This window comes from Petromyzon marinus, chromosome 42, assembly GCF_048934315.1.
Source record: "Petromyzon marinus isolate PM22_M1 ecotype Great Lakes invasive population chromosome 42, UKy_Petmar_22M1.pri1.0, whole genome shotgun sequence".
Taxonomy (NCBI): Eukaryota; Metazoa; Chordata; class Hyperoartia; order Petromyzontiformes; family Petromyzontidae; genus Petromyzon; species Petromyzon marinus.
This window is the reverse complement of record NC_133708.1, coordinates 10,898,812-10,923,228: the sequence shown is the minus strand read 5'-3', so window position 1 is coordinate 10,923,228 and position 24,417 is coordinate 10,898,812. Positions and strand designations below refer to the sequence as shown.

The following is a 24,417-nucleotide window of genomic DNA, read 5'->3' as shown; positions in this document are numbered from 1 at the left end:
GAGGCCTTCACTAATTCAGAAGGCTTTCCATGTCGCATGATCCCCATGAGGTTTTTTTTTAATGACGCATATGGCTACAAGCATTATTGTCTGCCAGGCATTCTGTGTAAATGCTTTATTTAACATTAGGAATATCAAATTAGCACCGCAGCGGGCCTCAGCTCATGTTCTTTGTGAGTACGCAATGAGTGTGTTTCTCATTTATATTTTTGTTGCTTCAAGGAGAAGCCACAAGACGCTCCACAGTGGTTCGCACGGGAGGCCGCAAGTTCATCGTGAGCCCAGTTCTTGAGAGTCAGCTGGAAGACATCGGCATTGAAGCAGACTCGACAACAGATGTATTTCCCACAGAGCCCTGGGTACCTGAAGCTACAAATGAAAACAGTGAGTCATCGCTGACTCATTCACTCGTCAGTATACCAGGGGGTGGTGAGTGAATCATGCTCCTATAATGATGTTGCTGTCCTACTGTTTTATTATATATTGTCTCCAATTAAAATATATATCAGTCCGCCAATGCTTCACTGTGTTTCTCCAAGGCCGTACATTTGGACTCTGTTTTGAATAATTTATTGGGAACAGTTATTGTTCATGTATTAAATTCATTTTGACGAAATTTGTATTTCTGTGTTAGCGTGCACGTGAAAGGCCATACACTCTTCTTCTGCTTCGAATATCAAAATAAAGGAATCAATTTCTGTTGACATAGCTTCATGTTAAAGTTTCATCACTGTTTTTGCATAATTTGATCGGCTTAACTAATTTTTTTAGAACTACTTTTTGTGTTTAGTTTGTTGTCCTTCCCCCCTCACCTCCGATTAGCATAGTTGGCTACGTACGGTGCGAAATAAATTTTACTTACATATATACATTCAGCAACATACAATTAAAATTTTGGTACGTGTGGGAAAAAAAAACCCCCAGGATTTGAAATTGAATTCAAGAGCAAATGACGAACAGTGACACTGCATTAATCCTTGTTTTGTCACGCGTGCAGGAAACGATGTCAGAGCGGGGCTGTCCAACTCGGACTCGGTCGTCAGCTTGAAACGGATGTTCGACGAGATGAGGAAGGGCTGCCAGCTGTCCGAGAGCCCCAGCACGGCACCGCCGACTTTCCAAGCCGGCCCCCCGCCCTTCCTCCTCCTCTCCAGTCCCTCCGTAGAAAATGACGCAGCACAGCACGAGCTTTTCATAAGCGTTCCCAGCGCCGTCTGCCGAGAGTCGATCGCGGATGGCGTGGCAGAAATGCCGTCGCCCGAAGTATGTGCCGCTCGGGCAGAGGGGGGCGGCGGCGGTGGCGGCGGTGGCGGCGTGGCGTCGGTTCCGTGCGGCGCTCCAGACCCGTCCCTCCCTGTAGCTCCTCCGCCGGCAGAGCAGCAGCACGCACGGCAGCACTCGAGCGCCCACGTGCAGGTTCCCATGTCCCTGGCCATTACTGTTTTGGAAGCCCCTGTCGCTGCACTGAATGCGACGCCCCCCTTGGCCGTGAGCTCCTCTGGCTTGGAGCCATCCCCGTCGTTTGAGCACCAGCCGTGCGCGTTGATGTTGGCCGTAACCCCGGGTAACGCCACGTTGCCGTGCGCACCCGTTCAGCCGCCCCAGTCCGGGCTGCCGGTAGCGGCCGACTCCCCCATGGTCTCCCCAGGGAGCATCTCGTACTCGGCTGTCGCGGGCGACGCGCAGACGCACGTCGCTCAAGCGAACTCCCAGACCGTGGAGTCGCAGCAAATCAATAGCGAGGTGTACACATCCACATCTGAGCCGGACACCCCCAAGGTGCCCACCCAGGCCGGTAATATTAAGGACTTGGATGAGAAGCTGAGGACCCTGTTTCAGGACTCGTGCAGCTCTAGCTCGTCTGTGTCGTCTGCGACGTACGGCGATGGCCAGAAAGATGTAGCGGCCAGCGTCTCGGAAACTTGCGGCGCTGAGCAAGGCGGCGCAGAGTCGCCGAGCAAAACCACGGGCCTCCCCCTCCCCGCCGCCGCCACTTCTGCTGCTGCCACTAATGCCGCCGCCGTTACGCCAGCCGGCACGCCAGCCTGCCAGCAGGACGCGACCCCGTTCCCGCATGCCGCACTCGGAAGTGTTGCCTTCCCTCCCGCCCTAGCTTCGGCAGAGGAGTCTCTTCTGCCTGCATTTCCCGACCAAGCTTGCAACCGGCCCCCAACCCCACCGACCTCGTCCCTTCCCAGTGGTGACCCTGCTGGATTGCCTTTCCTTCCTGCCTGCCGTTCCCGAGCTCATTCCCTTTCTCCGTACGAACCTGTAAGTTGGAGTTGAGCCGAATTAGTCGATTTCCTTTTCTTGATTATGCAGCTGGGTGGGTGGCTTACTTACTATGTGCGAATCTTTGTGACGGGGAGGCCCTTGTCCAATAGGATGCGGTAGCTTTGGAAGTAATGGAGACTTGAGTTTTAAGAAAAAAATGTAATGCAGCAAATTAGATAAACAAAACATGTTATTGAATAGTGCTTTCCATTTGTAAACATGTTTTGTTACCAAATTATTTTGTTTGGTAGAACACATTAATTTTATTCGTGCAATTTATCCACTGTTGACATTTACTTAAAATTTCGAAGTGAAATCAACTCAATTGGTAATATCAAAAGATCAATGTTAAAGTTTGTGGTTTAAACATCGTAATTAGGTCTTACTAAACGTATCTCTGGGGAGCTTTCTGTGTTTGAAGTACTAAAATAACGAAACAAATACTGAAATAATGAAAATATAATTCGAAGTATTATATTGTGCAAACAAACCTGCCATTTTAGTTCATTAAAATAATACCAATATGCAATTAATGTTTTTTTAAATATAATTTTTATGAAGCATAAAAAATAATTCCACCAATATCAGAATCCGGCCACGCTCTCTGTGCCTGTGTTTGAGACGCGCACGATGTCGAAAGCAACGCAAATCATGACCATGCCAGTCTTGCGAGACTGAAGTGCAATTTTCTAAAAACATGGCACGTCCTTGAATCCCAAGGACGTTCCGTTGATGCTATAAATAAATCGGGCAGCTGATGGCGTTCACGCGGCTGCTGCCTACATTGGCCCAACAACACCAAAAAAATTATTGCAGCAGATTGACGCATTCTTGTATTTCTGCAGAAACCGGCTGAATAGAGCATTATGTGGGAATTTTTACTATGCATGTACATTTTTTTTATTTCTCTCTCTTCCCTGGTTGGCCGAGTCTTCTTTGTGGATGCTGCTGCTTGTTATTTTTATAGTGTCCAGCCGATACGGTAGCGAAAGTGCTCCCTTGACTGCACAATCGCACTGACAGGTTGGGCAGATTGAGAGGAGCTTGGCACAGCTGTAACGATGCCAAAGCACTGCCACAACCACACCAGTGCCTTATCTTGCGTGTGATTATTGTTGACAAGTCATGTGGTCTCAACTTGTTATTTGTTACGCTATTTTTTTCCGCCAGGAGGAACTGCTAGCTGAACCCCTTTGACTATTATATATTTTCACAGTTCGGTAATAGGTGGTTTATGTTATAAATTACAAAAATGCAGCAAATTCTTGACTGCTAAGATTTTCATAGCAGTGGGCATATTAACAAACTATAAGACAAGGTGGCAATGCAGTCAACTTATGTATCTGGTTTCATACTGTGTGTGTATGTATGTATGTTAAACTTCTCTCGCACAATGCGTAATCAACCGTGTTAATCAGAGGTGCATGTGTATATATATAGTGATTTAAAACTTTATTTAGTTTTATCCACCGTTTAGCATAACAGCTTTGGGGCAGATGCTGTTAGCAAGCACCTATTAAGAACAGCATGGCACCCAAGGGGCTATTTTGACCAGAACTAAGCATTCCCATTCGTTGGGTCTTTCAGTAAAGACACGTAGATAGAACAAATAATAAAAATAATATCACAACGTTTCGATCGCAACACAAGCTTGTGTTGCGATCGAAACGTCGTGATAGTTATTATTTTTATTATTTGTTCTATTTACGTGGCTTTACCAAAAGACCCAAAGAATATGAATTCCTGCAGTCACGAAAGCTTTAAGTCAAGATTTAAGCATTCCCAGTTGCCTTTGATCTCCCTGTTGTTGATGCTGACACGGGACACTGTACTCATTTTAGGCTCGGTTGACCCAGGCCCGACACAAACTAGGTTGATATTCCACTAGATATGGGTGTTAGGCATAACGCGGATTGAAACCGCAACGCTAAAATCGTAGCACAATGCATTAACAGCTCCGCCCTCGCTCACTTTATTTTAATATATATAATGCACTATCTTCATGGACGTGGGCACATTAAGAGCCAGTGTTTCAGTTGTATGAAAAAATGCACTAAGCGCTGACACAGACTAATGGTGTTTTTTCCATTTCAGTATTAGATTTCACACACTGATTGATACTGAATTGTGCACCAATACGCTTACGTGTTAAGGTTAGTCTCGTGCACAGAGTTGAAAATATTTAAATTTGCTTTAAACAAATGAAAAAGACATAATCAGTGATGTATACTCTTTAAAAAAAAATGCTTCATGCGATATTTGTCCTGTTGATATCTGTCTTGAACGGTGCCTATTATTTATTTCCAGGCTGTTGGTGGGGAATCTGGAGGTATTGGTCTGGATGAATTTTCACAACGATACAGTATTTCAGATAATGAAAGTAAGTGCATCTCTTCTTTCGTGTATATCAGGCTTCATATTTATATGGATGTTTTTTTTGTGGGCGGTGGAAGTATATATCATTCATAAGGTGGCTATACAAGGCAATGATTTTTCTTGCCAGAGAGAAACATTTGGTTTTCATATGTAATTGGAGTATAATATTTAGAGTACAGGGCTTGAATGGATGTGTTTAATATTGTTCCATGACCATTAAGAGACTACAGCTTATTGTGCGTTTATGATACATTTTACAAAGTGGGCTGCCGTGTTGGAAGCTGCAGTTTGGGATTTAAGCACTGCCCAGCGTGTGTATATATCCCTTGCCGATGCCAGGTGCTCCTTAATATAGAACAGGCAAACATTTATTGCCAAGTGCAATTTGATTAACTCCAATGACACACACATCAGTTGGATAAAAATTTGGCCAAGTGCACGCTAAAGAACTTTGCATGCCTGCACAGAGCTCCACATCCACACCGAGACGCACGGCAATGCCGCGAGTGTAATCTTGAGCGTGTGTTGGCATCGGCACACGGCTTCGTACGTCGCATGATAATAATTCCTTCGAACACCCGGTCCGTGCGAGGCCCTTGGAAATCTGTGTTAAACGAACTGATTGTCTTGTGTTTTGTTGCTCAGTGGCGGCGGTACGCGGGCGAGATTCCCAAGCGAGTGCGGGCGTGCAGTTGCGCCCGTCTGAAGCTCGCTTCGACGAGCGCCTCCAACCCGTCGTCAAGCTTGGGCGGTTTCAGGTATTTCGTTTCCTCCTCCTGTGTCAATGGCCTTGGCCGTGTGATGATGTCTCGCCCTTGATCTTTTCCCCCGGTGACACTCGCCGCGAAGCGACGTTCGTCCGCTTTCAGAGCATTCGGCTGCTATAAATGTCCACGTGATGATAAGTCACTTGGTTGAGCTATCGTTTGTGGTCAGGTCACTTCTGGAAAAGAGCTGTATAGCTCGGTGAACCTTCCCAGGTAAAGTAAAAAAAGTTTAGTGTAGTTTAGCATTGCTGTAATGATACACGCAGTTGATTGACGCAAATGCTAGTTGGTCAGCATTTTGACCCCAGGATCTCAAAACAGCTCGATGTTGTAAATGTCGACTTCCGTTGGATATGCGTTTTCTTTTCAAGACGGGCAAAGCACAAACACTTCTTACTTTCGAGATGTGTACTTTGGCTGTGTCACCCGAGCTGCCTGACACGAGTTGAAAAGCTTCGTTCACGAGATGAAAAATGTTAATGTTATGCCTGGACCAAAAGTGAGTTTTCACATTTTAACCTGGTCTGCCCTCGGAAACAGTCTTCAAGTCACTAAGGCTTATACATGAATCACATTGAATGTCGATTGTATCTCTCACTGAAGTCTATTCCATTCAATTTCAGATTTATATTGCGCCCTTTCCAGGGAAATCGACTGTCTTCAGTGGTATAAACTTGAGACTAATAATTGGTTATTTGCTTGGGATAGCAGAATCCAACCCAAACATAAGCACCGTGTGTTTTTTTTTACGATAATTTCCCACCAGCCAGCGAGAGAACAGACAGAGAAAGAGCAGGTGGAAGGAGTCGCAGGGCCTTGGGTACAAATCTCAGCCCTAGTGCCGTTTCTTGACCAGAACTGAGCCGTCTTTTGAATCACCGTGTATTCTTACACCATGTCCCCCCCCCCTCATGGATAAGTGAAAATTAGAGTTCGCAATTTTCGGCAGTTGTCTCATTGTGTATCATCATCATTAATGGTTGAATTGACATCATTGGACAGACTGCACATATAATTTTAATAGCTATGTCAGAACTAAACTCGCAACCCCTTTAGTACCAGAGGAAATGGCCTGACATTAAGCTCGTCCTTATTTTATTGTCATCTTTATGCACCCATTAGTTGATTGATTAAATTGTTAGATTTTTTTACCCATGAATTGTTTTATGTATTGCTTACAATCTGCCGAGAGAGCTCTTGATTATTCTCTACGGTTTTGTTGAACCATACAGAGTGTTGCCCTGGGACCCACAGTTTCCCTGTGCGGACATTATCCATAACACCAGACATCGGGGCTGTATTTATTTAATAGTAGCCGCACCCTACTGATGAGACTGAATACAAGTGGAAATAGGTTAAACTTTGTCCGATATAACACATTGATGTCAAATATTGTTCCTGAAGAAGGGCAGCGGTTAATGGACTCAAACATCGTATTTGGGCGATGAAAGCAATAGCTTACATTTTGATTTAACGTTTTCGTGACTGCAGTGATTCATATTCTTGGTTCTTTTGGTAAAGTCACGTTGAAGGGAAACAATAAAATAATAAAATATATAAAAATAAAATTCTCACGACGTTTCGACTGCGACACAAGCAGTCATCATCAGGTGTGAAAACCAAATGGCACCTGATGATGACTGCTTGTGTTGCAGTCGAAAAGTCGTGAGAATTTTATTGTTTTATATATATATTTTATTATTGTATTGTTTCCCTTCAACGTGACTTTACCGAAATATCTTACATGTTGAAATATTTGTTTGATTAGTGTAGAAATCAACGACAGACAAAATTAACGTTTACTTTTACATGGCCATCAAAACACATTTTCACCTCAGCGCTAATATGTTGGTTACATTTTAGCTTATTCACTTGCAGTAGGGCGTTTAATTTAAATAGTAAACGACATAGTTTCTTAGAGATTAACCAATTCACGTTCATTATAATGTGTACCACTGCAGGTGATTCCAGTGGCAGTGGAAACCCCGCAGGAAGTGCAAACCGGCACCAAGGCGACTGCGGACCCTGGATCGGCGACAGTCGTTCCTTCCGTTGAAGAAATGGAAACGGGGCAAGCGCTGCGTAGACACAGCGTGGATGAGCACACCGCCGCTGACGGGAGCGGGAAGCTCGCTGCCGTTGGCGCGCAGATGGACGCGACCGCTGCCAGGGCCCCCGATTCCCACTCGGCAAACTCGGACCAACGGGAAAATCGTCGCGCAGGCTTAGAGAATTCGGCGCCTTCTCCCGTGCCCTCGAACTCGTCGGCGTGCCACGCCGAGGAGCAGGATGACGGCATCGCCGCGGTGCGAGCGGCGACGGCGCCCTCGAAAAAGGGGGTGGTTTCATTCCAGCCGATGGTCTCCGTCATTCCAGAGCAGAGTGCACCCGGAGGCAAGGATGACAATGATGAAATGTACGCAAGCCTCGAGCCTCGCTCTGCAAGGATGGCGGAGCACCCCTACCATGAAGCCAGGGACTCGTCCGACGAACAGCGGTCGCCCTATTTAAGCAGCGACTTGGACTCGGATCCCGATGAGGGAGACCTAAAGAAGGAGCTGCAGAAACTTCGGGAGAGGTGAGGCTGCATCGATCGTCGACTTGTCTTTCGCGTGGTTGTTGTTCCGCCAAGACCCCGAGCACAGACTGCGCCGCATCTTGCCCACTTGAATGGCGGTGCTCACAAATGCGGTGGATGAGTAGTTAAAAAAATATACACCCTCCAAACGTGAATGGTTTCATATTGCAGTGAAGTTTCCCGTTCATAACTGATGTCAATTGCGATGCTATTGTTTGTTGTTGTGCATTGCCCCCTGTTAATTTAAATTAGTTACAATGAAGCACACCTTAAATAAAATAAAATTGGTACACACCTGCAATCATATTTGAAGCAATCACTTGCCTATTATTTTGTAGTGCAGAGTTCAAACTGTTGGGCCTGTGCAAGATCTGTAATCAATGCCTTGATGAACAATCAAACTATTATGCTCTTTGGGTCTTTCGGTAAAATCACGTATATTATTTTTCTATCTCCGTGACTTTACCGAAAGACCCAAAGAGCATGAATTCCTGCAGTCACAAAAGCTTTAAGTCAAAATCAAACTTGCTCTGCTCAAGCAATAGGGTTGTGCTCATCTTTATTGATTGCTGTTAACCAGTGGTGGAATTTGCACATTTCTATGGCAGGGGAAAGTTCGTGTGAAATAACCTTTATTTTGCATGAACTTTTTCCTCATCTTATTTGGTCCAAACAGTCATTGGTAAGTGGATGGAAGGAACTGCGGTAACATACTCTTTGGTTCTTTCGGTAAAGTCACGTAGGTGTAAAATGAAATAAAGTAAATCACGACATTTCGATTGCAACACAAGCAATCATCATCATCAGGTGGGAAAAACCACAGCAAGAAATGTTTTTGCTGAAGTGGGAGAGAGAGTTGCCGTGGTAAGAGGTTATATAGGTAGGAAAGGGGGAGGAGCAAGGGGGGAGAGGGAGGGGTGGGATAGGGGTAGGGCGAGCGCTGCGTGGAGTAGTAGTACCCGGCAGATATGATAGACGACAACCACTACAAAGCATCCATTTATTTTTCGTCTCCCCCCTCCTCTTTTCCGAACATAGATGGACTCGTCCATCTGAACAAACTGCCAAATCGCTCTCCGTGGTGCTAACGTAAAAAAAAACGGCAAATTTTCTTGCTGTGGTTTTCACACCTGATGATGATTGCTTGTGTTGCAGTCGAAACGTCGTGAGAATATTATTGTTTTATATTTTTTTAATTTTAATTGTTTCCCTTCTACGTGACTTTACCAATAGAACCAAGAATACACTACAAAGCAGTTAGGGTTTTACCTGGTTAATAACAGCGCTCGCCCTCCCCCTACCCCACACTCCCACCCCTCCCTCTCCCCCCTCCCCCTTCCTTACCTATATAACCTCTTACCACGGCAGCTCTCTCTCCCACTTCAGCAAAAAACATTTTCTTGCCGTGGTTTTCCCACCTGATGATGATTGCTTGTGTTGCAATCGAAACGTCGTGATTTTATTTATTTTATTTTCTACCTACGTGACTTTACCGAAAGAACCAAAGAGCATGGATCCCTGCAGTCACGAAAGCTTCAAATCTAGATTGAGCTGCGTTAGCGTTTGTGCTCGCGTTTCCCTGTGAGCCCGCTGAACTCTCAGCAGCACACTCGCCACAACAGACGGCCGGACAAAACAACTCCGTGGCTTTGTAACCGAGCTCCGTCGTTTACGGAGAGATTTCATCGGCCAAGTCATCGAGGGGGAGACCCTTTGGGGGGGGGGGGGGGGGGTGGTGTTCGCACTCTGGAGTTGCCATTGCTCTGGCAATGGTTCCTCTGGCCAGAATCCCCAAATCCTGGCATTGTTCCTCGGCTCCGACAAAGTCCCCCAAGTTCACGCGTTGCCAAACGTCCGCGCCGGCGTCAAGCCGCCGCCCCCCATCCCCCCCCCCCCTGCTTCTTTTCCATTCAACCCCCAGGCACCTGAAGGAGCTGTCGGAGCTCCAGACGCAGCAGAGGAGGGAAATGGAGAAGCTTTACGAGCACCTCGGGCGACTCCCGCCCACCCCCGCGGGACTGCCACAGCTGGTGCCACCTTCCGGCCGGCGGTGGCGCAACGGCAAGGGCGCGCGGACGGTCAGGGCTGGAAAATTTCCACCAGGAGGAGGAGTAGGCAGAGGCGAGCAGGCGCAAGCCACCGTGCCGTCGCCTGCCAGTGGCGAGTGACACACACCCCCCCCACCCCCCCCACCTCCGCCATTCCCATGCGCCTCTTCTTTCTGTTCCCCCTCCCCGTTAGTAGCCGTGAATAATTAACAATGTCCGGCTGAGTGTGGAAGTGCTTTGTCCATTGTAAGCGATAAATTGGAAAGATTTAGCTTCGCACGTAATTAAATATAGACGTTAATGCATTCTGCGTAATTAGGAAAGGCGTCCATTACCGAGCCAGAATGATTTATAAGACTGAGAGGATATTTTGTTGTTGTTATATACACATGCAAGGTTTTTATAAAGTGACCCTCTCTTTATTTGTTCCTTAAAAAAAAAATGGGAGTGCCGAAATGAAAAAAAAGGCAACAATCCAGAACACAAGCAGCAGATGTTGATGTCTCGAAATTCATAGGCGTTGGTAGATTGAAGGCGTTTAATGAGCTTTCCAAATGATGTCCCATTGATGTTAGCAGTAGGTGTCCAGAAAAACAAACTGTCGCTTTGCAAAGGAAAATTGTGGAAACGGTGTGTTTATTTGAGCCTTTCTTACACGGCTTCCCTTGGGAAAGAAACCGAGTTTTCCCCGTGCAGAAGCCGAGCTTCCTTTACAAAAACTACATATTTTCTCTCAACAGTTTTGACGTGCTCTGTTAGTGCTCTAATCAGCTGTTTCTGCAACGTTAACTTCCACTCGTGTGTTTTGTACTCATTGTAAGAATCATTGTGGATACAAGCTTAAAAGGGTGGTCACGTTTCGTGCGTGTTTTTGAGAATCAATGCCGAGTGGGTCAATGGGACGTGTTACGTTCATTGCAGTACTTGCAACCATAGAATACGGGAATAGAATGATTGGTAATTTAAATATAGTAGGCCCCGTGTCTTCTCCAATTGTGTCGATCACAGGAGGATTTAGCCTGGCAGATGGGTGAGGCGAGCGTCCTACATTGGTGTGTGTGTCATAGAAATATATAATAAGTGTTTGCGTTTGTAAGGAATCACTTTACTTCACCACGCTGGTCAGTCCAGGTCCGGGAAGGATGAGTAGCGCATAGACATGGCAACAAATGTCTAGCACAACATTGGGGTTTAGCTCCACCATCTGCTGCTCACAGTTTATACCCACAGCCTATGACAGCCGTTATGCATGCCATCTAAGCACTATCCAAGCTGGAAAATCCTGCTTAGCTTCCGAGGTCTGACGAGAACCGGACGCCTTCCGGGTGATTTTGACCGTCGGCAGTCTACGCACAAAACACTGCTTGGGGAGGGAAATTAAAAAACCCTTCAGTGTGCGACTGCGGTCATCCAGAACAAGACAGTACAACGTATAAACGACGCATTGCCCCGATCCGCAAATGCGAAGGAGACACCAAAGCGATGATACACTCCGCCCCTCCTGACCCAGTCATCTGGCTCGACCACCTGACGGTGAAATTGCAGTTGTAGCTCTGCATCCGCATCGGCCGTACGACAGGAAGAAGAAGGAGCACTCGGTGGTGTCCGGCGGTTCGATCGACGACGACTGACAATCGTTTGCGACCGCAGGCACGATGGGGCCCTCCTCGGCGTGCGGCACGGCGGGCACTTTGCTGGTGGACGCCGTCACCAGCCCGCTGGCGGCGGCGCGGCCGGAGCTGGGCACGTGCCTCGCGGGCGTGCAAACCAAGCAGCCGAAGGCGCTGAGGCCCGCAGCGGCCGCTGCCGCCCCCGAGCAGGAGTGCGTCCAGAACGCCGTACTCGGTGACGCATCGTTTTCGGGTCACGGTGGCAGCAGCCAAGGTAGGGAACCGCTGATCCTAAGGCACCAAGTAGCCTTCTTTTATTTGCTCGCGATGTTTTATGCGTTTTTGGATTGCTTTTGTGTTTTTTAAATGCCCGGTGGGGGCGGGGCGGGGCGGGGGGGCAGTGGTTTTGGCCAAAAGGAGAAGGTGACGTGTTTTTAATTAAATCTGCTACGTTTGCGAGAAGGCCAATCTTGTTTTAGACATGGCGTTGGACTTTTTCCATTGTTTCTGTGGGGACGATTGTTACGACTGTGTGTTTAACTTGGAAAGTTGCTTGATTTGCTGAACAAGTGCGCTTCGATGTTAAATCGCAATTTCTTCAAAGCACTTTATGTAGAACGGTTGTTTTACGCGAAAATAATTCTGATAACTTTGTATTTACGGTGTAGTGGTCTCACAATTGAGTAAAGAAAAAGTAAAAATGTTCGAATTACTTTTGAAATATTTGGACACAGGGTTCGTTGTATCGCCTATTTTTATCACTAATGTTACGAAGCAATGTTGCAACACTTGTACCAAACACTGAATGCTGCCTCGTTTTTTTTGCACTGTAAAAGCCGTTCAAGTAATAAAAGATACATAAAATAGCTCTCAAGCCTGTGAAGCATAGTGTACAAAAAAAAAAAGGAACAGTGTCTCGGATGGTCGGGACATGCGCTCGCTCGCCATGCCGGCGGGGAGTCACATGAGTCACGCCGTTCTTTCCGACGTCCGCACCTTTTGTGCACAGTTCCGCTGATTGAATATTTATCATTTGTTCTTAAGGGTCGCATTACCTCTCCCTTGGCTGCACCCGACACCAGGGCGCTACTCGAGCAACGTCGGCCTCGCTCATTTGTGCCGCTGTCGCGACGTCCAGTGGTACTCTGACGCAGTGAGGCGTTGGCGTGCCTTCCCCGGTGACGGGTCGCGTCTGCTATCGCCGTGCTGTCGTTTGGAGCGTACCGTTTGTCGTTAACAACTTGACCTGTGAGAGTGTTTTCCTTCGTTTCCTTCCCCCCTCTTTGTCTTACCTTCACCTGTAGGTTGGACACTGTTCCGCAAACCCTCCGAGAAAGTCGCCAATAAATCTAGTAGCAAACCTCGTGCCAGATTCATCAGTGGATCCATGTCCTGGTCTATCTGTAATTGTTCTTCGTCCTAAACTCTAAACGTGCAGCTGTTGGCAGCTCTCCCCGATTGTACACAGGGTGGCGCTAATGTGCCCGTCTGCACTTGAACCCCTATTATAGTATTGGGCTCACATTCCAATGTTTCCGGTTCAACAGCCAAAACAATGTATTTGGCATCGGTTTAAAATAGTTGGATCACCCTTCACCACAATGTTTCAGTCCCCACTCTGGTGATTACCTTTCCAGTAGAGTACAGGAATTGGCCGCTTTTAATTGTAATGTGGTTGGTCTAAACCGAAACGCATGCGCACGGAATTGGTGTATCTTGACAGTTCAGCGTACAATCATGGAGGCATGCGTAAACAAGAGGTATTTTGTGTAATGTCTACAGGCAGATTAATTCCTCACTTGACGGGTTCCCCTTGTGCGTGCGCACATGCATTTTTTGCACGTGAACTCGAATCCATTAGAGCTCCACCCACAAATCGCTGAAACAATCACCTTGACTGTTGCCAGTCCCAAGTCGAGACGATCTCCCCAAGTCCACCCGTGTCGTTACCATTTGAGATGATCACGTGTAACCTTACGAGACGGAAATTGCTTCGTTGCACCGAAAACACCCACACTTGGGTTCTTGGCAGCTGCGCGGACAATCCTCCGTTGGCAGGCGCCCATTGACTAACTCTTATACTAGCGTAGTACATCATGCCTCCATGCTGTGCTTAATTGCATTCGCTCTTTGTCAAAGTTTTCAGATCTGGGAGGGCTGTCGGATTTGCTTGGCTCGCATTAATTTGCGTTTTTATTTCCCCCCCCTCCACCCACTCGCAATTCCCTTAAAAGAAGTGTTTATTTTAAATGTCTGTGAAAGAAATGTACATTTTAAATTGCGTAAAGTGAATTTGTGTATGTTAATGCCTAATTGTTTTGAGGAGGGGGGAAATAATTAATTTGTCCATTTGGTTTATTGTCTATTAAGATAACTTATTTTTGTTTACTCCGAAAGCCGCATGCAAAAGTATTCTTATTTGCATTCGCGTTTACTGCTTAAACAAATAAATAAACGTTTATTAAATATTGTGTTCCCGTTTGGTATTTATAAGTAGAATAGTCGGCGCAGCATTGCATTATATTGTACGGCATCGCTGTTAACCACACAGCACATAGAACTGTTGCCGGGGTCGGTCAGCTTACCGTGCGGTGTCCGTGCAATTGAAACTTTTATCCCAATTGGGGTTTTTATTTACTTTTAAATCGCCGAGTGGTCATGCGTGCAGGGCAAGATCTACCCAGCGGTTTTTGCCTAACACTTGTGTTTTTTCCTTTGCTTTGCAGGGAACTCCCTAAGACGGTTTTGTCTAGGGAAAGATCGCAGTAGTAACTATCGGTCTTTTTCTCGTTCCTCCTCTATAGCTGCATGTGCCATTGTGCCTGTGTTTGTGTACGTGTGAGCTCCCCTTTGTTATATATTTTTTTTCACAGGGTTCACCCTGGCCTCCAAAAATGTGAAGGGAAAATAACTAAATCAAGCATTTTGTGATGGGAAGAAGGGGTGGATCAATTTATTTTATCCGATTCATATATAGAGAGAGATAAACAATTGCATCACATTTAAATGGTCCTACCGAAAGACCCAAAGAATATGGTCCCACCTCTCGAAGCAGGACTAATTGGGCGGAGAGCAATTTCCAAATAATGGGGGACGCCTTGTATACTGCAAATAATTAAGGTTATTTTCTGCACCTCCGATGAGCACGGTTGGCTACGTATGGTGCGAAAGAGGTTCTACATACATACAAGATTTTTTAAATACCAGATTGTAATCAAATATATATGTAATGAACACCTGAGATATTTAGCAAATAACAAAGCTTGAGGCTTTAATTCACAATAAAGCTAATATTGCGTAATTTAATCAGTCACCATTACCATGAAGCACAGGTGGAAGGCCGAGGTTCATTGGATGTGCAAGGCTGAATACATTTTACTAACAAACTTGAAGATGTGATTTTGAGCACGTGGCTTCCAATGGGTTTGCATAATTCCATTAAACAGATAAGTACGATATGCTTACAGCTTAATAATTGCTAGTGAACATGTGCACACTTTCTTTTGACACCCACAGCTTAATTAGCATGTGAACATTGTTCCTGTGGAGAAGCTTGATTTTTTTTCTGTTTATTTTGGGTAACCTGGCTCACCCCGAATTCTGGCTAACTTGAGTCCCGGCTTTGAGAGGTTTTATTAAGAACATTATTTGTTTTTCAGCTGTGCATCCTGTTGGATGTCTTAACAAATTCCATTGTTATGCAATGGTTTTGTTCCAATCGCAGGAATCATTTTTGATCATAAAATTATTTATTCACGGTGTACAATTTATCGCTGACAAAAATACAGCAATGCCATATTGTCATCCCTGATCATTGTTCAATGTATTTTCGTTGGTGAACGTGGGTATTTTAGCATGCCGATGTTTCTCTTTTTGAGTCCGTCTGTCATGGTATCGGTGCTTCCTTGGACATTTATTTTGTCGCCGTTTGTGCAGGTTTTATTGCTTTCGGTGGACGCGCGTGGCTCTGCTCTTGATTTTTGCTTGGCATCATTTGACGGACGTCAGAATGTAACCATGTGCTCATGTTATGGTGGCAAGTATTGATCATCTGAAAGTTGTCTTCCTGTATATATGTCGTGATACTACACCGAATACAGTGATGCCTATAGTCGACTTAATTTTTTAGTTTATTAATATTTTGTACACTGCAGCAGACCTTGAATAATAAATAAGCTTATAATGAAACCAACGATTGCAAATTTGCTTTATAAAATGCACATGGATGTGTAGTAATGTTTTTCTTTTATTTATTTTATCCTCGGTATTTCACATGAATTCTAAAATTGCATAAAGCCAGTTGACTTGAACAAAAACTGGGATCTAGCAGATGGAAGGAAGTGATGGCGATGTGTCGTAGAGTAGTCTTATCGGCCAAGGTGACCTCTTGACTTCAATTTGACTTGGGACACCCTAAAACTTATCTTAGCTCACTAAGATAGTCAATGACACGTTGACCTTTAATTGGAAAACATGTGGAGTTACATTTGCATTAAAAGCCCTTTTGTTGGATACATAAGTGGCAGCCCTGTACAGGTGGATGTTGCGAGACAAATAACTTGAACATTCAGTCAAAGGCCTCACTGTATTTTGTTGTGCACAGCCCATCTCCCTGCCAATAAAATATAATCTACTCAAATGAGTTTTTTCCTCTCCTCTTTTTCTGCATCTCTTTGCTGCGGACTTTAATCAACGCAAAGGATCAAGGAGCTTCAGCGCCAACCAGCACGGCGGGCAAGCACAGGCTGCAGCTGCGGCGGCGGCGGCGGCGGCGGCAGCAGCAGCATCCCCGGGAAACAAGAAGGGCACCTTCACCGATGACCTGCACAAGCTCGTTGACGACTGGGCTAAGGACGCCACCAGCAGCACCAACAGCAGCATCAAGACAAAGCTCGCGCAGAGCCGGCAGGATACGGCGGGCGGGCGGCCAAAGCCTTGCCAGTCAGAGGTAAAGCTCCGTCAAAAGAGGGTTTATATATACACAGGGTGCTTCACGTAAATGTTAACGCTTCCGAGAATTTGCAACAGTACCACAAGAAATGTGCCCTCTCCGGGCTCTGGAGACCATCTGGAGAAGATTCCAGGCGTGTGTTGACAATGATGGCGAATAAGTGGAGATTATTTGAATTTTTGAAGCTATTAACATACACTTGTTATCATGTTATAGTGTATTTATTATACATTATTTTTCCATATTCTTGGTTCTTTCGGTAAAGTCACGAACATAGATGGACTCGTCCATCTGAACAAACTGTCAAATCGCTCTCCGTGGTGCTAACGTTAAAAAAAAACGCCACTTTTTTCAAATTTTCTTGCTGTGGGTTTCACACCTGATGATGATTGCTTGTGTTGCAGTCGAAACGTCATGAGAATATTTTATATTTTTATTATTTTATTGTTTCCCTTTTACGTGACTTTACCGAAAGAACCAATAATATGAATCCCTGCAGTCACGAAAGCTTTAAATAAAAATTCATTCTTTCCATTAATAACGATAGCCCCATATAAGTGTAAAAAAATAAGCACCCTATATTTTGTTGCATCCGTTCCACAGCTTTATTGGGATCGTGTTATTGCCTTGGTGTCACGATACAAAAGAGGTGCAGAGTGGGAAGTCTCGCAGAGCGGCGTGTCGCCTCCAATTAGTGCGCGGTTGGCTACGTACGGTGCGACAGAAGTGCAACATACATGATAGTACACTGCAGTCAATGAATTATTATACATGATTGCACAAGTTGCATTTTCTTGAATGGCATGCAAATCCATGGAAGCAAGCGAGTCACTTGTAACTTGTCGCAGTGCAGTTTCCCCATCCTGCTACGGTGCAATGGTTATTAGCACCGTGGACATGCAATCCAGAGGTCGCCGGTTCGAAGCCGATTAAGAGAATGGGGCAAGTTTCTGAAAACCCCCCTTGCCTCTGTTGACCCCGAAATATAAATTGGTACCCACGGTCGCGTGGGTAGCAACCCCATAAAATGCGGGTAACCCCATTTCTTCCAAGATATCTGGCCAGTGTGGAAGAGAAGGCCGAATACCCTGTAGAGGAGCTCTGTGGAGCTCCGCCAGTTGTGATGTCAGCCAAGAAACTGCAATGCTACACTTTCACCTAAAAAAATTCTTATTCCTGTTGCAGACTTCCCCCGTCGTGGTGATGCCTCCGGTCATGCGCAAACTCTCGGCGCCGGCACAGCTGGGCCTGCAGGTTGGGGTGGTGGCGTCCGCTTCTCCGCACTCCCCTCCCTTGGCCACCGCGGCCTGTGGCCTCGGCGGCGGCAGCTGCCCCGGGTCGCGGCCGCCCGCGACCCCCTACTCGTCGCCTACGCCCATGGCCCCACTTCTCTGCGTGCAGTACGGTGCGCCGCAGGGCGCCTACGGCGGAGCGGTGGGCGTGGGCTGGGCCTCGTGTGCGCTGCCGGGCGGCCAGCAAGCGTCGGCTGCGCCCTCGCAGGCGGTGGCGCAGTATCAGCCGATGGGGAACGGAGGGGTTCAGTCGTTCCCCGTGTACGTGGCTGCCCCAAGTTCAAGCCCAAACATGCGAACAACATGAACGAGCAAGAGAGAGGAGAGTCCCCCGCGGCTATTCCCCCCGGGTTGAAGTTGATTTATTACGTCAAGTTGTTTTTTTTATTATTATTATTACATTATCACGAGTAGCGGGACCGGTGTATATATTTGCGCTGCAATTTGTAACGTTCCTAATGCGCGCTTGTGGAAGCGTTGTTGTGCGAGTGCACCTTAGTTTCCCTGTGCAAGAAAATGGCTGAACAAAAAAAAAAAGAGCAATATGTTAGACGAACTAACGGTGGAGAGTTGCGCCCGATCGTTGGTGGGGTTTTTGTTGTTGTTGTCCTAACCGCACGTGTGCAAATCAAAACACTTTCACATTGTTAGAGGATGCATGAGACAGCATTGTTAAACGTATTTTTTTTTCCTTTGAAGGGCCCCTTGTAACTGTTTATTTTACGTGATTATCCTTTTAATTTCTCAAAATAAAAGCAACATGTTTTCAGCGTTTGCGAGCATCCAGATGCATAATTGCGATGAAATGTAAATTACGTGTAAAAAAAACAAAAACAAAGGACAAATGTTGAAATGCTTCCTAGGTCAACCCAAAACCCCGTAATTTTGGAATAGAGTGCCTTGTGTTTTGCTCTGAAGCCATTGGGAACGATAGGTGGCAGGTGTAAATGGTAGGTAAAAAGCCAAGACCTCAGACTGTGAAAATGCTCAATGTTACCGTTCGCTCGTAAAAAAAAATAAACATGAAAGAACAAAGAGGTAAAAACAAAGCCTATTGTGTGGCCAATCACTTTGGAACAATCCTACAACCTTGATTTTGGGCATTATTTTGGCACTATGAAGATTGCGCTCAGACTAAATAAATAAAAAAGGTCCTTGCAATGTGGTGGTGCCTTGCGGATGCATGACTGAAAGCTGTACATTGCATTTGTGTAAGAAGAAGAACAAAGTGTGTACGTGCGGAAAAATTGTTCGTCCCCCATTGGGAAAAAATGCGCACGCGTTTTGGTGGTGGCGTTGTTCGTTGTAAGACAAACAGATTTGAGTGTAGGGGCAAGGCATTATTTTTACTGCAACCTCGCTGAAAGACGAGCGATAAATTATGGAAAAGATGATCACATATGATTCCCATTTTGATGACAGCAACTTGAATTTTTAGAATTTTTCAGCCCCGCGTACGAATTGGCGAACGTTATCCGATGTTGAAATTGTAAGTGATTGGGTCGGGGGGGGGGTTCCCTCCTCCCACCCTGTCGGTTGACTACAATGCCTACTCGTGTGTGTGTGTGTGTTGTGATTTGTTTTTTAGCCACAGTGTCATATGGGCTTAAAGTAAAGTTGCACTGTGTTAAAATGAAATGTGTGAAAACTAATACCACCGAAAACTAAAATAAGATACTTGAAAAAAATAATACACTTGTTTACCCCCGCTCACAAAATGAAACCGATGTAGCTACCTTTTAAATAAGTACTCGTAGGAGGCTTTGCTGTAGTGTACGTCACAACTTTATATCAGTGTTATGAAGAAACTGTGAATAGTGGTTCTCTTCCCTTGAAACATTTGCACATTTTCTTTTCCCTTGCAGGAAATGGTATAACCATTGACCTACAATCCTGCAAATGGATTGTGTTTTACTCTTTAACGTTTCTTTAGACCTACTATTTATATATATGCTTACATTACAACCTTATTTTTTCCCACTAGCTGAAATTTCATCTTTAACGTAGAGCAGAGCTGAAACTGATATGACCACTTGTTAATGCTGAGACCACTTAATGCTCAACCTTTAGTGTCATCACTGTTCTTTTGGTCCTATGGAACTCATCTCTGAAACTTTGCACTTCCCAAAAATGTTTGCATTCTTAAACCCCCTTAGAATTACTGTCCAAATTTGTATCTCCTGAATAACAATAAGTTTTCAAAGTTATTATTCTATCATGTGTCTGTAAACACATATGCAATTCCTCCACAAAAGCCTAAGAATATTGATGGAAGCTGCGTTTTGCAAATAATTATCATAATTCAGTCCGTGAACGCCACTGTATGCAATATTTAACTTTAAATATTTGCTAAAAGGGGGTGGGTGCTGTGGATATGGTTAATGCACTGCGCTACAAGCCCCAGTCACCAGAGTTTGATTCCCGGGCATGGCTAACAGTGGCGAATGGTAAAATAGCCAGTTCTTGGACCAGGTTCCCCAGAATGGTCAAAACAACTCCCATGACCGACACGGCATGGGAATGATCTTCATCCAGCCGTGTATTTGAGATGGGGTTGTAAATGATTAATATATGCTGAAAACACTCTTTTACAACAAAAAAAATCACCTATTCAACTCAAGTGTTTAAAAATTGACATGAAATATTGGCTTGTGCATCATAGAGTTATTAGGACTACAAGAACACTGGTAGGGTCACGCGAGAATGCATTTGCTTTCACCGTGGTGGATGTGCAATGATGGGTTAACGGAGATGTGTTTTAACTGTACGTTCCCCTGTAGAGATGTAAACCACTTGTTTGTATGTATGTTGAACTGCTTTTGCATCGGACGTAGCCACTTGTGCTCATTGGAGGTGCGGGGGAAGGATGACAAGCTAAACTGCGTCGAACGTTGAGTAGAAGGCATGGGGCTTGTATGTATATGTTTAACAACATGCCTATAATAGCTTATTGTGTAATCTTGGCCAGAACAAGCAAGTCAAGTCAGTCTTCTAGATTTGGAGTAGTTAATTTATGTACGTATGAAAGACGAAAAATCCTGGCCTTTGTGCCATTGTAAAGGGACCCGCAATCTAACTTAAAGGCATAAGCTTGCACTAGCAATGTGTGAAATTGTCAAGTTTACGTCCTTTGGCTTCTGCATGCCTGTATAAGCTGTGGCCATTTTATTAGACAATTTTCTACACCATCCAAGCTGTATTTACCAGCAATACCTGTACGTCACACCCTGTATGCAAGTGGTGTTTTTCCCCAATTTTTGTGTAAAACGGAATTCTGTCTTAGAGCACCTAAATGCACATTTTGCAAATCAAAGTTTTTGTGTTCCATTTAAGGCATATATTCTAATATGCTTGTGTAGCTAAATTTTGACTCAACTTTCGTGACTGCAGAGAATTCATATTCTTTGGTTCTTTCGGTAAAGTCACGTAGACACGTGACTTTACCGAAAGAACCAAAGAATATTTGTGTAGCTACTAAAGTGCTTTTATTGTTTACATATTTCTCTGTTACCAACATTGCTCGTACCTTTAATACAACGTTTGTTGCTTTCTCACCACTCTCGGTTGAACAATGACAAAGTTTGAAATTCTGTACTTTAGCTTTGTCCTGATGTGGAATACCCCCCCCCCCCACCCCCCCCCCCCCCATTTGAACCTTTGTGGTTTTCAGAAATTGTCATTCGATAACAATTGTCGAAATAAATGACCGAGTTGCACCTGTGATCGTTTTTTTACTGTGCAATTTTCTGGAACTGTTTATCCCACTCGCACGGGAGACTGGAACGATGCATCAGTCCATTAATTCCCATACACGAGTGTGTGGACTGTCATCGCATAAAACTTTGAATATAGTCTTTTTTTCTCAGCTGCATTTAGGAAGTTAATTGGAAACCACTTCAATTGATGAATCGTGTGTGCAGGCATTGGTATAAGCCACTAGTTAATGTGGATCCCTGGTGTCCAACCATGGATTTTAACTATGCTTTCTCAATGCTCTGATCTCTGAGCCTGCCAAACCACCACTTCTATTCCTGCATTATAAATTTCCATCACCACCTAGGTTTCTTCCTTAAGCAATCGACTTTAATATATCGATGCCCATATTAAGAGGCCAGGGCTTCAAAGATTGTTGAGACATTATTTTTTCATTCTGTTGCATCAATCGCATCGTGACCTCTGACCCAATGAACGAAGCCAAAAAAACTTAGTGAGCACATGTTTGTGCAAATTGGCAACACGCACAAGTGATGCTTGGCCGGGTCCCGTGAAGGCGAGTGCAGCTTGAAATAAATTTACTTGCACGGTGCAGCGGCGATGTTCCAAGTTCCGTGACACTGAAGGTGTTTCTTCAGCCTTCATGATAAGCACTGGAAGAACGTTTTGACTTGAGGTCAGAATCTCCATGGAGATAATTTGCTCATGGAAAAGAGCTGCAAGGGTGCCCAGAAGCGAGGCACGTTCCCAGACGGGCACGCGCGTAAATTGGTCGAAGCTTCGAGGCCCTTCCTGAATGGAGCAGTGTTGGTGGTGGCCAAAGATGCGGTGAATCAAAGTCAAAGGAAACTTGTGTTTCAAGCGAGTTTAACCACTTGAACTGCTTGACAAAGTAAAACTAATAAGTTAACATTTAGAGTACCCGCTGTCCTGTGTGTCGGCAAGTACGTGTGTAGTGCGGTGACTTCGGAGACGATATTTGTAGTGGCACCTTTTATTAACACACGATCTCACCTGCCCACACACTGTTTTCGCTAGCCTGTCACACAACACTAGTAGTCTAGCATCGGCAGCGCTAAATGAGACGGTTAAATCATATTTTTATTATTTTATTGTTTCCCTTCTACGTGACTCTACCGAAAGAACCAGGAATATGAATCCTTGCAGTCACGAAAGATTTAAATCAAAAGTTAACAGGCTGTCTAGCAGCACAATGTCGAGCAAAGACAGCAGCGACGATGGCGAGACCAACAGCAACGACGAGATGATCCAATCCCAAAACGCCAGCCTCGAGCTCCTGCTCTCGACTTTTTTATTCCTACCAGCGTGGCCTGACTCCGTCCCTGGTCGCGCCTCCCTTCTCAAATCCACTAGCAGGTTTCAGGGGCTCCCAAATGGGGCCCTTGCCCCAGTTCCTCCGCCCTGCCGACACACCCGTGTATATGCTCACCGGCGTGTGTATTGTTTGTACACCGCAATTGCTGCTGCTGGTCACCAGCCGGTGCTATTGCACTACACTTGTCCAGGTTTGTTCCAATACAACTTGTGTGTGTGTGAATTTTTTTACAGAAACGTGATTTTTATTTATTTTAGCTTGCTTTCAATCGTGTCCTTGAAAACCTTCATTTTAGGCCCATGATATGTCCAGCTTTTACCAAGGGTTAACGTTGGGATAAATTCTGCTATCTTGTGGTGGAAATGTTGGCCTAGTGCCATTTCTGTAAGTACCTTCTGGAGTACTCTTTGGTTCTTTCGGTAAAGTCACGTAGGTATAAATAAAACAAATCACGACGTTTCGGGCGCAACACAAGCATCCATCATCAGGTGAGAAAGCATGGTCTGCTGCTGAGGCAGACTGTTTTAAAAGGTTTGAAATGGGTGTAGCTCAAGGGTAGAATAATACTGGTAGGAAACGTCGTGGGCTGGAAGCCCAACCGGGATTAATTCACAGGAGGCAGGGGATTAATTGTGTATGTCTGTGGATGTCTGTCCACGTGTATCCGGACATTCGGATTTAAAAAATGGGAGGGGTGGGGCTGGGTGGAGAGGGGAGGGTAGGGAGGGGCTGGGTGGGGAGGGGAGGGTGGGGAGGGGCTGGGTGGGGAGGGTGGGGCTGGGTGGGGGGAGGGTGGGGCTGGGTGGGGAGGGGCTGGTCACCCCGTGGTGCCCTTATAAAACTCAACGTTTAACCTACTCACGCCAGCTTGTGCCCGCCCTCACAGTCGGGCATATTTGCGGAATACACTACGTGCTGCCGTTGACCCTGGCCACTGACCGAGCACCCAACGTTCCTACCAGCCCCCTCCGTAGGAATGTGTTACAACATGCAGACTCTTCCTTTCATCGCTCTTGGAACATGTGCGCTGAACTGCAGTGTTTACTCTAAAGATCTTCACAAAACCTCGTTATTTCCGAGAAGACAATTTCCAGCTTAAATCTTGACTTGAAGCTTTCGTGACTGCAGGAATTCATATTCTTTGAGTCTTTCGGTAAAGCCATGTAGATCGAAAAATAATAAAACTACTGTATTTTCCCGCATATAGCCCGCATACGCATATAACCCGCAGACGCATATACCCCGCAAAAATAGCATTTTGTGTAAAACAAATTTCAGATAGCCCGTACCTCCATATACCTCGCATGCATTCATATCTTTAACGTCGTTACCGCAGCTTAATTCCATCATATTAATACGAAGTTTACATTTATAATACATTTCACTATCAATTGTTAACATTAAAATCATAACGTGCACAAAGAAAACAAACTAACCGGAAACGAGTAAATAAGTAACAAAAGTAAATATC

The 24,417-nt window shown here is 45.3% G+C and overlaps 1 protein-coding gene across 9 annotated transcripts in view; it reads left to right on the top strand.

Moving 5' to 3' along the window:
- LOC116951137 (uncharacterized) overlaps nucleotides 1-21,617 on the top strand; it is an 85,280-nt gene extending 63,663 nt beyond the window's left edge. For 5 of the 9 annotated variants that reach the window (XM_076073522.1, XM_076073518.1, XM_076073516.1 and 2 more), the window contains 11 exons: nucleotides 223-429; nucleotides 998-2,271; nucleotides 4,582-4,654; nucleotides 5,296-5,408; nucleotides 7,379-7,995; nucleotides 9,917-10,155; nucleotides 11,694-11,927; nucleotides 12,958-13,056; nucleotides 14,380-14,421; nucleotides 16,354-16,601; nucleotides 17,790-21,617. In XM_076073522.1, coding sequence (XP_075929637.1) covers nucleotides 223-429; nucleotides 998-2,271; nucleotides 4,582-4,654; nucleotides 5,296-5,408; nucleotides 7,379-7,995; nucleotides 9,917-10,155; nucleotides 11,694-11,927; nucleotides 12,958-13,056; nucleotides 14,380-14,421; nucleotides 16,354-16,601; nucleotides 17,790-18,203 — 3,560 coding nt within the window. In that variant the 3' untranslated portion in view covers nucleotides 18,204-21,617. The remainder of the gene's footprint in view (nucleotides 1-222; nucleotides 430-997; nucleotides 2,272-4,581; nucleotides 4,655-5,295; nucleotides 5,409-7,378; nucleotides 7,996-9,916; nucleotides 10,156-11,693; nucleotides 11,928-12,957; nucleotides 13,057-14,379; nucleotides 14,422-16,353; nucleotides 16,602-17,789) is intronic. The other 4 variants (XM_076073519.1, XM_076073523.1, XM_076073520.1 and 1 more) reach the window with 4 other exon arrangements.
- Nucleotides 21,618-24,417: the final 2,800 nt, after the last annotated feature.